The sequence below is a fragment of the Oryzias latipes genome, chromosome 2 (assembly GCF_002234675.1).
Source record: "Oryzias latipes chromosome 2, ASM223467v1".
Taxonomy (NCBI): domain Eukaryota; kingdom Metazoa; phylum Chordata; class Actinopteri; order Beloniformes; family Adrianichthyidae; genus Oryzias; species Oryzias latipes.
In genome coordinates this window covers 16,825,662-16,838,011 of record NC_019860.2, presented here as the reverse complement: position 1 = coordinate 16,838,011, position 12,350 = coordinate 16,825,662, and the positions used below count along the sequence as shown (strand labels likewise).

At 37.4% G+C, this 12,350-nt stretch overlaps 1 protein-coding gene across 1 annotated transcript; it reads right to left on the bottom strand.

Moving 5' to 3' along the window:
* Positions 1–2,254: 2,254 nt before the first annotated feature.
* wap65-like (warm-temperature-acclimation-related-65 kDa-protein-like-protein) lies at positions 2,255–7,579 on the bottom strand. The gene is given in 10 exon segments (NM_001104852.1): positions 2,255–2,592; positions 3,101–3,248; positions 3,455–3,585; positions 4,814–4,906; positions 4,995–5,207; positions 5,330–5,483; positions 6,536–6,678; positions 6,791–6,880; positions 6,982–7,001; positions 7,426–7,579. Coding segments are annotated over 10 exon segments (1,284 nt in total). The 5' UTR covers positions 7,491–7,579; the 3' UTR covers positions 2,255–2,365.
* Positions 7,580–12,350: the final 4,771 nt, after the last annotated feature.

The following is a 12,350-nucleotide window of genomic DNA, read 5'->3' as shown; positions in this document are numbered from 1 at the left end:
TTTATAGACTTTTTAACCCCCCCCCCCCCCCCCCCCCCTCAAGCTTTGACACTGCAGAACCACACAGCGCCCCCCACAGGCAGGTTAAGTCACCGCAAATAGTTTCAAAGGGAGTGTGACTCCCCACTTTTAGAATGACCGTCTTTAGAAGAGAAGTGCCTAGCGTCTGAAAGCTTTTGTGAAAAGAACACGTTGATGTAAATGTTCATTTACCTCAAATGTTTACAGAACTGTTACTGAATAAACTTTTTGTACCGTATATGCCTGGTCTGGTTGTGTTTTTAGCGATTTTAACTGATATATTGTTTTTGTCTCCAAAAACGCGGTGGTTTTTTTTTTTTATGCTCCAGATTCACGTTGTAACCCTTGTGCTATCTTAGATGACCCCACCTTTACATTGACGTGTTCTCCCTACCATGACAAAGGTGGATAAAGGTGAAGAAGATTTCATATAATCCATGGACACCAGTGAAGATCACAAATCATTGAAGAAAAAAGGTTCACAGCACTGTCTAGTGGGTCTAGATGACCCAACTCCCAATGTTAAAGTGCCTAGGATAGCACAAGGGTTAAATAAAGAAATACTCTGGAATGCAATTTTGAGCTTAATTTTCTTTTTATCTGTCCTTTATCATCAGAAAAATGCCACAAATTCTGTTAGAACACCAATTTTCTTTGGAGTGAGTCTTTAATGATTTTCGTGTTTCGCATTTTTCTGACTCCCTGTTCTTTTTTTAAATACAAAAAAGTAGAGAAGTGGTTAAGAAAAACAAAAACCATTTCTTTTATTTTTTAAATATTTTGAAGGTTCAATTTCTCATGTATAAATGATGGAACACTATCACTGGTTCCTTTGAGATTTTTTTTCCACCAATACCCTTTTTTTGGTGTTTTATTGTGGTAGGGCTGTGCATATTCATATTTAAATAATGTACAATTATACTGTTGAAACACTCAACTCTAAAGAGAACTTTTTAACTTTTAAAAAGGACACACACAAAAGAAGCTCTAGAAAAAATAAACATGATACCAATCACCAAATAATTGTAAATTTATTTTTTACTAAACAAGATTTTTGGTGGCTTTTTCGCACAACTCGAAAAATACTAAAAATAATTCTCAATCAGGCTATTAACAAATTAGCAAAAAATATTTCCCCAAATGGTTCAAAGTAGCAACTTTTCATGTCCGTGTAATAATATTGCATGAAACATGTTTTGCTCCTGCAGCAAAAAAGAAAATGGTCCATACTGTCTGTCGTGCCCTGATATCTGTGTCCTCCTGGCCTGGTTTCTAAAAACCCGCTGAGGCCAGCGCTTCCTTTATGCTTGCTGACAGTCCCAGGGATTTTGGACGAACAAAACCCTCCAGTGAGAGAAAGGCCCTTGAATGAGAACCGATGTTGTTCTGAGCTGTACATTGATGCTGCTGCGTCCGTCCAGATGAACGAATGGAGAAGGTTTGGGGAAAAAAAAAGGTTATAGATTAGCACAACTGTGGCTAAATTAGGAGAATTGTTGTGCCAAGTGAGGCTTTGCTGCTCTTCAAGACTTTGATTATAAGGGGCTTGATGATAAAGTATTGATTTTTAATGAAGCTCAACTTTCTTTAGTCTTTAAATTGTAAAACTGTATTTTTCATTAAGATATTGATTTATTTTTATAGTAAAAACCACCAAATCATCCATACTCTAATCAAACTGCCATTTAATCATAAGGACAGTTAAATGTGTGATACTGAATTGTCAAAACAATGTATCTTTAAGAAGCTTATTCCTTGTTTTGTAGTAAAAACAAAATTGCATTTATTTAAATGTTTTATCTGTTTTTTCCCATATAGCATTCACACCATTAGTATTAGTCAATGTACAAAAATGTCTTCAGAAAAGCAGTTCATTCATCTAAATCTCAAAGTAAACACAATTTTTATTATATGGTGGATTAAAAACTCTGACTCATTTTTGACATTTGAATATTTCCACCTTTAAAGTGTCAGTTTGATGGCTTGAACTTTCTTGCAAAAGGACAAGTGTTTTAGATGCATCTATGGATGCACATTTCCCAGGTAAAACTGAACAAAACCCACTGAAAATATTAAAACAAAGAATCCGATTTGTTACTGGTTTAGTTCAGTGCTTTATTTCCAGCGGTACACTTTTTTGTGCAGAAGGTCCTCTAGTGGCAAAACTGTAGAATCCTCCTCTGCTGTTGTCACTTTTTATTTTGTTCCAGCAAACTCCAAGAAAACGACCATCTTTTCTCAATCATTTTATTTAATTTAAATTCTACCATATGGTAAAAAAAGGCCCTCCATTCAGTTATTGTTGTTTTTTTTTTTAAATTAGAAAGTCTTCTATTTAAACTTCCTAATCTTCACAGCCCACCATCGCCGATGTGACCTTCAGAGGTATGGGGGCAATCCTGCTCATAACCAGTAACATCGGGCTATCATAGTGGTAGTAGTTGGACCCTTGGAAAATTTTAATGCCGTCTGAAGAGCAGAAAGCAGCATCTATGTCGCCAAAAGGCAAAGGAGCGTCGAGGGTGATTTCCCTGGGCGTGGCAGCGAGGTTGATGTAGGTAATCTTCCTTCCTGTTGAAGAACACATGTGTTAAAAAAATCAGTTAAAAAGGTAAAAGTGTGTCTGTTTCATACCTTTGATGAATATGTGAGAGCCTGCAGTGTTGGTACTTTGCGTATTCAAAGCTGCTTTAATTGCTACATCCCCCAGCTGCAGCTTTTGGACTTCATATTGTGCGCTGTGACTGGGTGTCCATAGACTTTTTGATGAAATGAAACCTCAAGTGGCAAAAATAAAAGCCTCAAGCAGCCATATCAACTTGAGTCAGTTGCTGATTTAATTTTATTAGTGTTCAATGAGAAAATAAACCAAAAAACACACAAAAAAAGCCTGCCTGTACTTTGTTTTGTTTTGGTGTAAAGTAAAACGTTTAAACACACAAGCAAATAGGAACTTACTCCAAATGAAACCAGCCCCCAGAGGCCACTATAGGCACTACAGCTTTTAGCATTTCTTTTGGTTTGTGAAGATTTGGAGGGGCCCGTTGGACAGAACGTACCTGAGGTGTAGAAAGCTTACCTTGAATAATGTGAGCTGTGCGTTGGCCTGGACACACAAAAGCAGCATCCACCTGTCCTTCAATGTTAAGCTCCTCCTTCAGCGTTTTCGGATAGCCTTCGATCAGGGTGAAGTGAGCACCTGCCTTATAGATGTAAACTTGATCTCCCTGTAAGATTTAAGTAGATGGCTTGTGGTTAAATACAATAAAAATAAATTAAATTCGACTCCATAAAATAATTAAATCGAAATGCATGAATTAAATTAAATGTTAATTTAATTTAATGTAATTTAATTTAAATTTGGTTGTAAAAATTTGAATTTGAATTTAATTTAATTTTATTTTATTTTATTCTGAAGAGGATGTGAGTCCACCTTAATCAAGTAGATTCGGTCGTTATAAGAGAAAACAGCGTCCACGCCATTGGTCAGTTCTTTCCACGACCTGGTTATTGGAAAGGCGTGCAGTCCATCACGGTGGGTGTCCAAACGCATGTAGTTGGAACCTTTCAAAATTAAAAGTAAGTTAAAAAAAATGCATATTTAAGTCAACTTTATGTGATTCCTTTCATCTAAAGAATCAAAATTACATACATCTGCTATTAACATTAGCTTAGCAAAGCAAATAAAAAATCGATTACTAGAAAAGTATAAATATGCAAAATTTTACTCATTAATCTAAGTGGCTGCTAAGCTTAAAAATTGCAAATATATTTAAGTGCATAATCTTCGAAATTACCGTTAAAATGATCAACGTTTCCCTTTTGAATGCAAGCTAATACGTGCCAAATGCTAATATGTTATGCTAACATGATGTACTAGCATAACAGAGACTTGCAAGTGTTTTGCTAGTAAGCTGCATTTTGTATGAATTAGTGGGAAAATCTTAATTTTTATTGGTCATTATCTTACTTTTTATACAATTTTTTTTTTTACATTTCTGAAAGTGTTGCTTTTCTCTAACATTATTTTGAATGAAAAACGTGTTTCAAGATAAATGAAACCTTAATCAATATGTATTCTTAAAGTGAGGCAGTGTCCCTAAAATTTATTTTTTATATACTTTTTATATATCGTATACTTAAAATGTTTCAATTTAGTCTAAGGTAGTATTCAGTTAGTATACTTCCTACACATGATAATCAGTAAATATGCTATACTTATACTCAAGTATACCTAATAAAAAAAACTTGCTAAGCTTTAATTTTTCAATCATTTTTAACCTTGTTTGTTGTGCCCTAGAAATTTCCCAGAAGTCTCTGCGAAAAACCAGTGTGCTTGATGCTCACTAATTGGTGAATATATAGACCTCAATGGATTGTGTCTGAACAACGTTTGCTCAAAAAAATGTATTTAAATGTATTTTTTAATAAACTATCAATGTTTTAATTCATAAATAATTGTTGTAAAACACTCAAATGAATTAGATTTTCACTTCAAATAAAATGTTTGAAATTCTAGAAATTGCTTTTCATGTAATGCATTGAGAGAACCTTGGTTATAAATTGATGCTTTATAATAAAAACCATCATTTATTAGAATAGATAAAAACTGATCAAACCTGGGTCTCTATTTGTATATAACTGTGTTTGCAGAAACGACATTCTCCAGAGGAAAGGAAATGTATGACAGTGAAGTGGTTTGAAAAATGTTCAAAAGGGTATTTTAGTATCCACAACTAATAGTTCATAATTGGATAAAACTTTAAACTACTCGCGTACATAAAATAGTTACCTTTAAACATGTACATTCTGCCGGTATCATCAGTAGTGATGGCGTCCATTTTGAAGTCACTGCATTTCAAAGTTGTTCTTTCGCCTCCGTGACCTGCAATTAAATGCCCCCAAAATTTGATAAAGCTAAGAAATCATTTATTATTTGCAAATGTTAATTAGTAAAAGAAAAAACCTCTTACCAAAGTCGGGGCAGCGCATGAAATACCTGCGGGCATCTTTGGGATAATTACCAGTCACCTCCCCGGTTACGGGTTGGAAACGGGTGAAGTTGTGTCCATGGAAACAGTAATAGTGCTCCAACCAGCGGAAGACAGAGGTACAGGCAGGTAGGTGGGGCCATGTCTTGGTCTTCACTGTCTTTGTGACGATATCATAAACATGCACATCTGGACCTGCAGGAACAATGTCACAACCATTTCTCCAATGGGTTGATGGGAAAGGGATCCCCAACATCTGTTACATTTTTTTATTTTCTTTTAGACGGACACAGGTGGATACAGCGGCATAGGCATACCTTTGAAGAACAAAACGGAATCTGTGATGCACTCTCCTTTGGGACACTCCACAGCTGCATCCAGGTGGGTGGGAACTCCAGGAAAATCCTCTTGGATTTCTTTGGGATATCCTTCTTCGAGAGTGTGTTCAAAGTAACTAAACACTTTGTCATCCTGGAAATGATCATTGTTGCACAAAAAGGTAAATTAGGTATTAATGCTCCTGTTTATACTTAATGGTATGAACAAATCCAAAAATGACGTGGCATATTTGATCTTAAACATGTTTTATTTGTTTTTTTATCTTGTTTTTGCGTAGCTTTTGACTTGTGTTCTTTGTGATGCTTCACATGCACCTTTTTAAATACTTATATCAGGAGTTAATAAAAAAATTACCAGTTGAAAATTGCTCAGATCATTCCAATATTCAAAGTCTGAGTTTCTTCCTGCTTTTTCATAAAAAGTCCAATAGCTATTTTAGGAAAAATCCTGTCAAAGATGTGCAAGCCATTTATATTATTATGCAACAGAGATATTTTATAAGGAATAATTTAATAAATTTATTTAAAAAAAAAATATATATATAATTTTATATATATATTAAAATTACACCTTATGGATAATTTAGTAATTCAACTATTCCCTCAAGTGGAAACTTTAAAGAATACTAGAACAAACCCAGGTTGGTTAAAAAAAAAGTCACTTTTTGACTGTACAATAGGTGTGCCGAAAGGCAGGCTTCTAGGCCCACTTCTATTTGTTAGTCCCATTTTCTTCGATTGGTATTGAAATACATACAGTGTTGATTATTTGCAGATTATAACTGAGAAACTGTAGGGGGCCCAGAAGACTGCCTTGTGGCACACCTACTAAATTGTTTATTATGGTCTATAAAATAAAAACTATTGTGCAAACTTATTAGGAAATGCTTCCATGTTATCAAGTGTAGTTTCTTAAAACATTTCTCATCAATGAACCTTAAATATCTACGGAAGTACTCCTAGACTCACACCTCTTATATCCACAGTATAATCTTATTCAACCATGAAATTACTGAAAATAATTTAATGTGTAATAATTAAGACCTAGTGATTAGTGATGTGTTCACATCCCCAAGTGGATACTTTATAGAATACATGAAGTTTTGGAAAAAAAAGGAAATTAAAATGCATAAATAATGTTTTTTTAATAAACAGAAACATAAATGAGCAATATCTATGTCCTACCAGGAAAAGGTAGATGTGGTCGTGGTCCCCTTTGTTCTCTGGGTTGTGCATACGGAAAGCCGCATCAACATGACCGTTTAACTCCTTAAAATACTGACTGGATGGTTGAGCGTCACCGTCAAAGCCCTTCCAAACATGATCTCCTTAGAAAAACAATATAATAAGCAATTTATGGATATTAAAATGATATGCATGAACAACAAACAAGGTCAAATGCGAATGTCACTAAGCTAAAACAATTTTTTGTCCCCGCACCTTTGAAGAAAAAAGTTTGACCCTTGTCGTCAGGAGTGATGGCATCGAACTCGATACCTGCACATCGATCTGGCAAAGCGGAATCTCCATCTGGGTGCGAGATTAAAATAACTGATACCCATAATATACTGCTACATAACAACAAAACAGTTGGCAAAATAAATGCAAAAGATCCTCAGTATGAAACCCACCGCCTGCTGCTGAATCCTCCCTGTGGATGACAAAAAAAAACCAAAACAGAATTTTTGGATTTACTCACCATCAGAGCACTGAACTGTGAGTCAATGAGCAACACAGGGAGATTATACCGTGACTATGCTCTCTTCGAACGGTTTAATCGATTCAAACTCTGAACTTTGTCTTCCAGCCAACAGAGTTGCAAAATGAGTGGATAGATCCACTGACATTTCTGTTTTTCCTAATAACATGCTTCGTTTTGTTGGTGATCACAGCAGAAATAGCTGAAATTAACTACATCAGGGTGAAACTGAATTCAATTTAAATACATAAAACAAACTCCAAATTTCTGTTGACTATTGTTTGACAATTTTTATTTAAAAAAATACACACGATGTGGTCATAAACATTCTCCCACGACTTGTTTGTAATGCCCATTAAGTGTCACCAATACTTACAATGGGGCTGCCCGTGTCAGGGCTAGCATTAGGGCCAGAAAAGCAGCCTTGAAGGTCAGCGCCATCCTTGTCCTGCGGAAATCTCTCCACTGGAGCAAAGAGCTGTGAAGTGCAGCTATGCAGCAGCTTAACATGCTCTTTTATCCTCAAATCTGTGTGGGCTGGATGTTAGGAAACTGTGTGTGTGGTTCTGTGTTTGTTTGCACAGGGAAAGAACTGGAAGTTTTGCAGTTACAAAACTAATGCAAATATTTTAAATTATTCACTGTCATCTGTTGTGAAATCCCTTCATCACTCGCTGGAAATAATATGTTATAAATTAGGTAAAAACAAATGTTTTGTGTTCCCTTTAAGGTAGTCTATGTAGTGTACTATTGATCCATTAGGTTAATGTTTTACACCTTTTAAGTTTGATAGCTGCATGTTGGTCAGTTTAAGACACATTGTGTCACTTTTTCTTACTGCGTCCTCTACACAGACTTTATTTTCCCATTAATGGCGTCTTGTGAATCTACTCTACACACTTTCAAGTCTTATTGAGAAGATTTGCAATAGACAGAAAACACAAAATTGAACTTGAATCAACTTTTAATGTTGTCTGCAAACAACACTTGGTTTAGCAGGATTACAAAGCATTATTGTTTTTCATAGGAATGATGCCACATTTTATTCATAAGTAATAAATAAAGACAAAATATTATGTATGATTCCAACATAAGTATGATCTTTTAAGTATTCAAAGAAAAAAACTTGTCATATGACTTTGAAGCCTTGCTATTATGTTTCTGTCCACCATATTTTCCAGAGTATAAGTCACGTTTTTGTATCGTTTGGTCGTGGGTTCAATTTATATTTAGGTGTGAATTGTATAGGGTTTTTCGATGCTGCTGTTACTCCCAGTGCTTGATTTATTTTTTATTTACGTATCAGAGATATTTATCACATTAATCGCAATTAATTAAGTACAGACAAATTAGCGTGTGATTTAAAAAAAAAAAAAAATTAAATTTTTTATTGATTTTTTTTTTTTTTTTTTTTAGGGCATCGTCAATTTAAATCCATAGCTTTTGTTGTGTTCTCAAGTATAAAAAACAAGGGTCCAACTATTTACTTGTATTAACTTTTTATTTTACACAGCTTAAAATGCGTCTTACATTGCTCTCGGCGCTTGTTTTGGACATGTCGCTGCTTTGATGTCATCAATGTGCGACTTTGTTGTTCTTAGCAGAACTAAAACAAAGCAACAACAATACAACTATTATCTATTTTCTAGGGGGGAAAAGCCTGACGAGGTGTTCATTATCATAAAGTAATTGGGCACATAGAGGGCTGATCACACTGTAGAATAAGGAGTGTCAACGTATATATTATAGATTTGATGTTGTAGTTTGTAGAATTGATCCGGAGTCTGTTGATGAAAGCCTTGCTGAAGAAGTGTCACTTTGTCTAATACCGAGTTTGGTGGAGTTAAAAGGGACATGGAGGATGAGGAAATCTATGGATTTTATGACTAGGACCAATACCAAGAGTCTTAGTTGGCCTTCTAGCATGTTCTTTGTGCTATTATGTATTTCTTAATAACTGTTAATGTTTTGTGCGAACATACCTGACAATCATTTTCTATATTCATATAGCTAATAAGCATCAATGGGTTACGTTAGCGAAGTGTAGACATTTTTAGCCTATATTCTTTTTTTTATGGATTGCCTGTCAAGATGAAATGTGTGACTTAAATTATAGTACAACCTGTGTATTTTTTCTTCATTATTAGGAATTTTCTGACTGCTGCAACATATACTCCAGGGTGATTTCTATTGCTGAAATTCCGGCATATTTTAACCATTAAAAAAAAAATCATCAAATGTTTAATTGTTTTCTACACAAATGTTTTAAACATGAAAGAGGTAGAGAGAAGCAGATTCAACTCATATTAGCACAGCGTTTGGGAAGGCAGTACGCCTTGACTGTACTGAAAAGTTTACTTGTAGCGATAGATTTTGATGCAGTGATTCATGCTGTCTGACACCACTACATGCCCGTCTGGGAGAAGTGCGAGACCCCGTGGGTTATTGAGGTTTTCAGACACCAGAGACCAGCCAACGCCCTTGGAGGGGTAGATAAATACACAGTGGCGCTGCTTGCCCCAATCTGCCACCAAGACATCGCCATCGCTGTCAATGCAAAGGCCCCATGGGCAAGTGAGAACGGGCCCCATGCCAGAACACACTCCAAGGATATGTATAGTGTTCCAGCCAGGCTCCAGTACTCGAATGCAAGGAACTCGTCCGGACTCATTCCCTCGTTCAGATATAGCCATTAGCCCAGTGGTTAGGCAGGCTGCTACCAGGTAGGGTCTGTGGTATCCAGTTACAACTGTGCGCTCTAGCCTGGTCCCAGTTTTGGGATCCAGTTTCAGCACTGTCAGGGTGCCTCGTTTGATGTCAGCAACCAAGAAATCATCTTGACTCGTTACGGTGACCCCTCTGGGAGCATCCAGCCCCTCGTTGGTGGAACCAATCGCTGTGCCTCCAAATGTTTGCAAGAATCGTCCGTGTCGATTGAACACCAACAAAGCTCGCTCTGCAGCGCAGGTCAAGGCAATCAGGCCTTTTGAATTTACTGCCACGTCAAAGTAGTTGCAGATTCGGGAAGACCTTTCTGATCCAGAGGGAGAGACTTGTTGTACAACATTTTTGTTTAGATCAGTCACTTGAATTCGAGCATTGCCACAATCCACCACAAACACCTGTCCTCTGACAGTTGCATGGACACCGCTTGGCAGGTTAAAGTCAGTTCGGCCAGAACCTTGTTTTCCAAACTGCTTGACAAGATGAGCAGAGCCCAGAGCAGTTGAACCGCCTTCTTCCTTTGTGTTTTTCAGGTCAGGCCAGATTGTTTCGCTGTCATACTTGTGTCGTTCTTTGCTTTGATGTAATTCATCACATTCAAGTGCTGGCATAGACTGAGATCTGTTCACATGTTTCTGGCTCAAATTCTGTGCAGCAGAGGTTTGGGTAGCAGATGGTCCCTTGATAGAATCTGCAATTTCCTTGTCAGATTCTAGCTTATTTCTGTCTTTTTGCTCAAAGGTTGATGGTTCAGAGGTGAGACGTAACCTGTTGACCTTTCTAACTTTTCTGCATTCGGTCCTGTTCCCATTTATCAAAGGGCGTAACTTGCTTGAGAGATCAGTTGTAGAAAACGAACGGGAGCGCTCTTGCTTCAGAGATCCATTAATTGGAGTGCTAAATGTGTAGGTGGAATAGGAATCTTCACTTTCTATGGGGGACGAAGGGCTTTCACTGTCCACCGATGATTCGTTTGAATTCTTCTTTCTCAATAGGCATTGTTCTGAAAGGGCAAGATGTCTTTTGGAAAGACTTTGCTTAGACAGTAAGCTCTTATGAGTAGCCTTTGGAGACATAGATGAATCCCTGCTTTTGTCCTTTGTTTCTTTAGGAGAGTAGGATGATTCTTCACATGACACCAAGGCCTTCTGTCTTCTTTTGCCTTTCATGGTGATGCGCCTCCTTGTTTTACTTTGTCTTCCATCTGATTCATCACCTTCTGATTCACCTTGGCTGGAGATTGGTGGAATATCAACGAATAGGTCTGAACCTGTATCTTCATCTTGAGAGGACTCGGAAACCCCATAGGATCTTGGTGTGGGGGACTTTGAGGAATTCCGCTCTTCATTGTTTTCAGTTGAGCTTGACAGATTGGTTTTATAAACAACACAAGCCTTTCCCGTGTTCTCCTCTATGCTGCACCGTTTCCCACCTCTTGCTTGTTTAGGTTCCTTTCTAATTTCTAGAGGAATCACGTTTGAGAGTGCTCTATCACCTGAGTGCAAGGGGCACTTCTGCCCTTGAAAACCACACACACCAACGGGGTAGGCCATACTCTGCTCCCGAACCTCCACTTCTCCAAAGTTAATGGTTTTGGATTGGGATTTTGGGGTGAATATAACCCTTTTAAGGGTTAGAGAGATTTCCCATGGTTGAGTGACTTCCATTACACCTTTTTGTAGTTGATGTTTATTAGCTTCACCAGCTGTATTTCCCCATCTTTGAATCTGCTCCCTAATCTGCCCAATCTTTCGAAGTTGCTGATCAAGAAGTGACTGGACAACCCTTACAGCTGCAGAATTCTCCCTTTTCACTTGACTGAGGTGCCGCTGGGCTTCCCTGTGGTCCTGCTCAATCTTTGTAAGAAGGCGCCGCTCCTCCCGCTGAGCCTCAATCATGGCGTTGTCCAATTCGCGATTTACCTCTTCTACTTCAGCTTGTTGTCGCTCCTTGAGGCTCTGAAGTTCTTGTTCTCCTTGCTCCAGGTTAACAAGTGCCTGTTGCACCCAAGTAGGAGGCGAAGCAGGAGCTGGAGGTGCGTAGAGAGATTTTTGTGGGAGGAAGGACAAGGAGGGTGAGGAGCTCGTGTTCCACTGCTTGGAAAACCTAGAGGACAACAAGGCCGAGAACCCAGGCAGGGCTCTTCTTTCAGAGTGCGGTCTCATCAACATTATGAAATGAGTAGATTTTTACTCCTTTTAAGGCCCTGGAAGGAAAGAAAAGAGGACATAGAAACACATTAGAACCAGAGTTTTTAACCTTTTACCTCATGTCTTAAATACTTTCTTGCTGGTGACAATCCCACTAATTTGAAACCCTCAAACTCCCAAAAAGCAAACATCTTTGGAAAGTTTCTTTATGCAAAAAGGAGTCATCTAGAAGTGTATACTAGAAGTTTCTACTAGAAGTATCTACTTAAAATATGGATTTGTTTTGAATTTGTTTCATAACCTTATACTAACTCTTAATATTATTTTTAGAACAGGGGAGGATTTCTGGTGCTAAAGTTTTGTAATGTAAACAAAAACAAGAGTCCAAACAAGGTTCCCATAATATGGTTTAACTTTAAACCTTCTA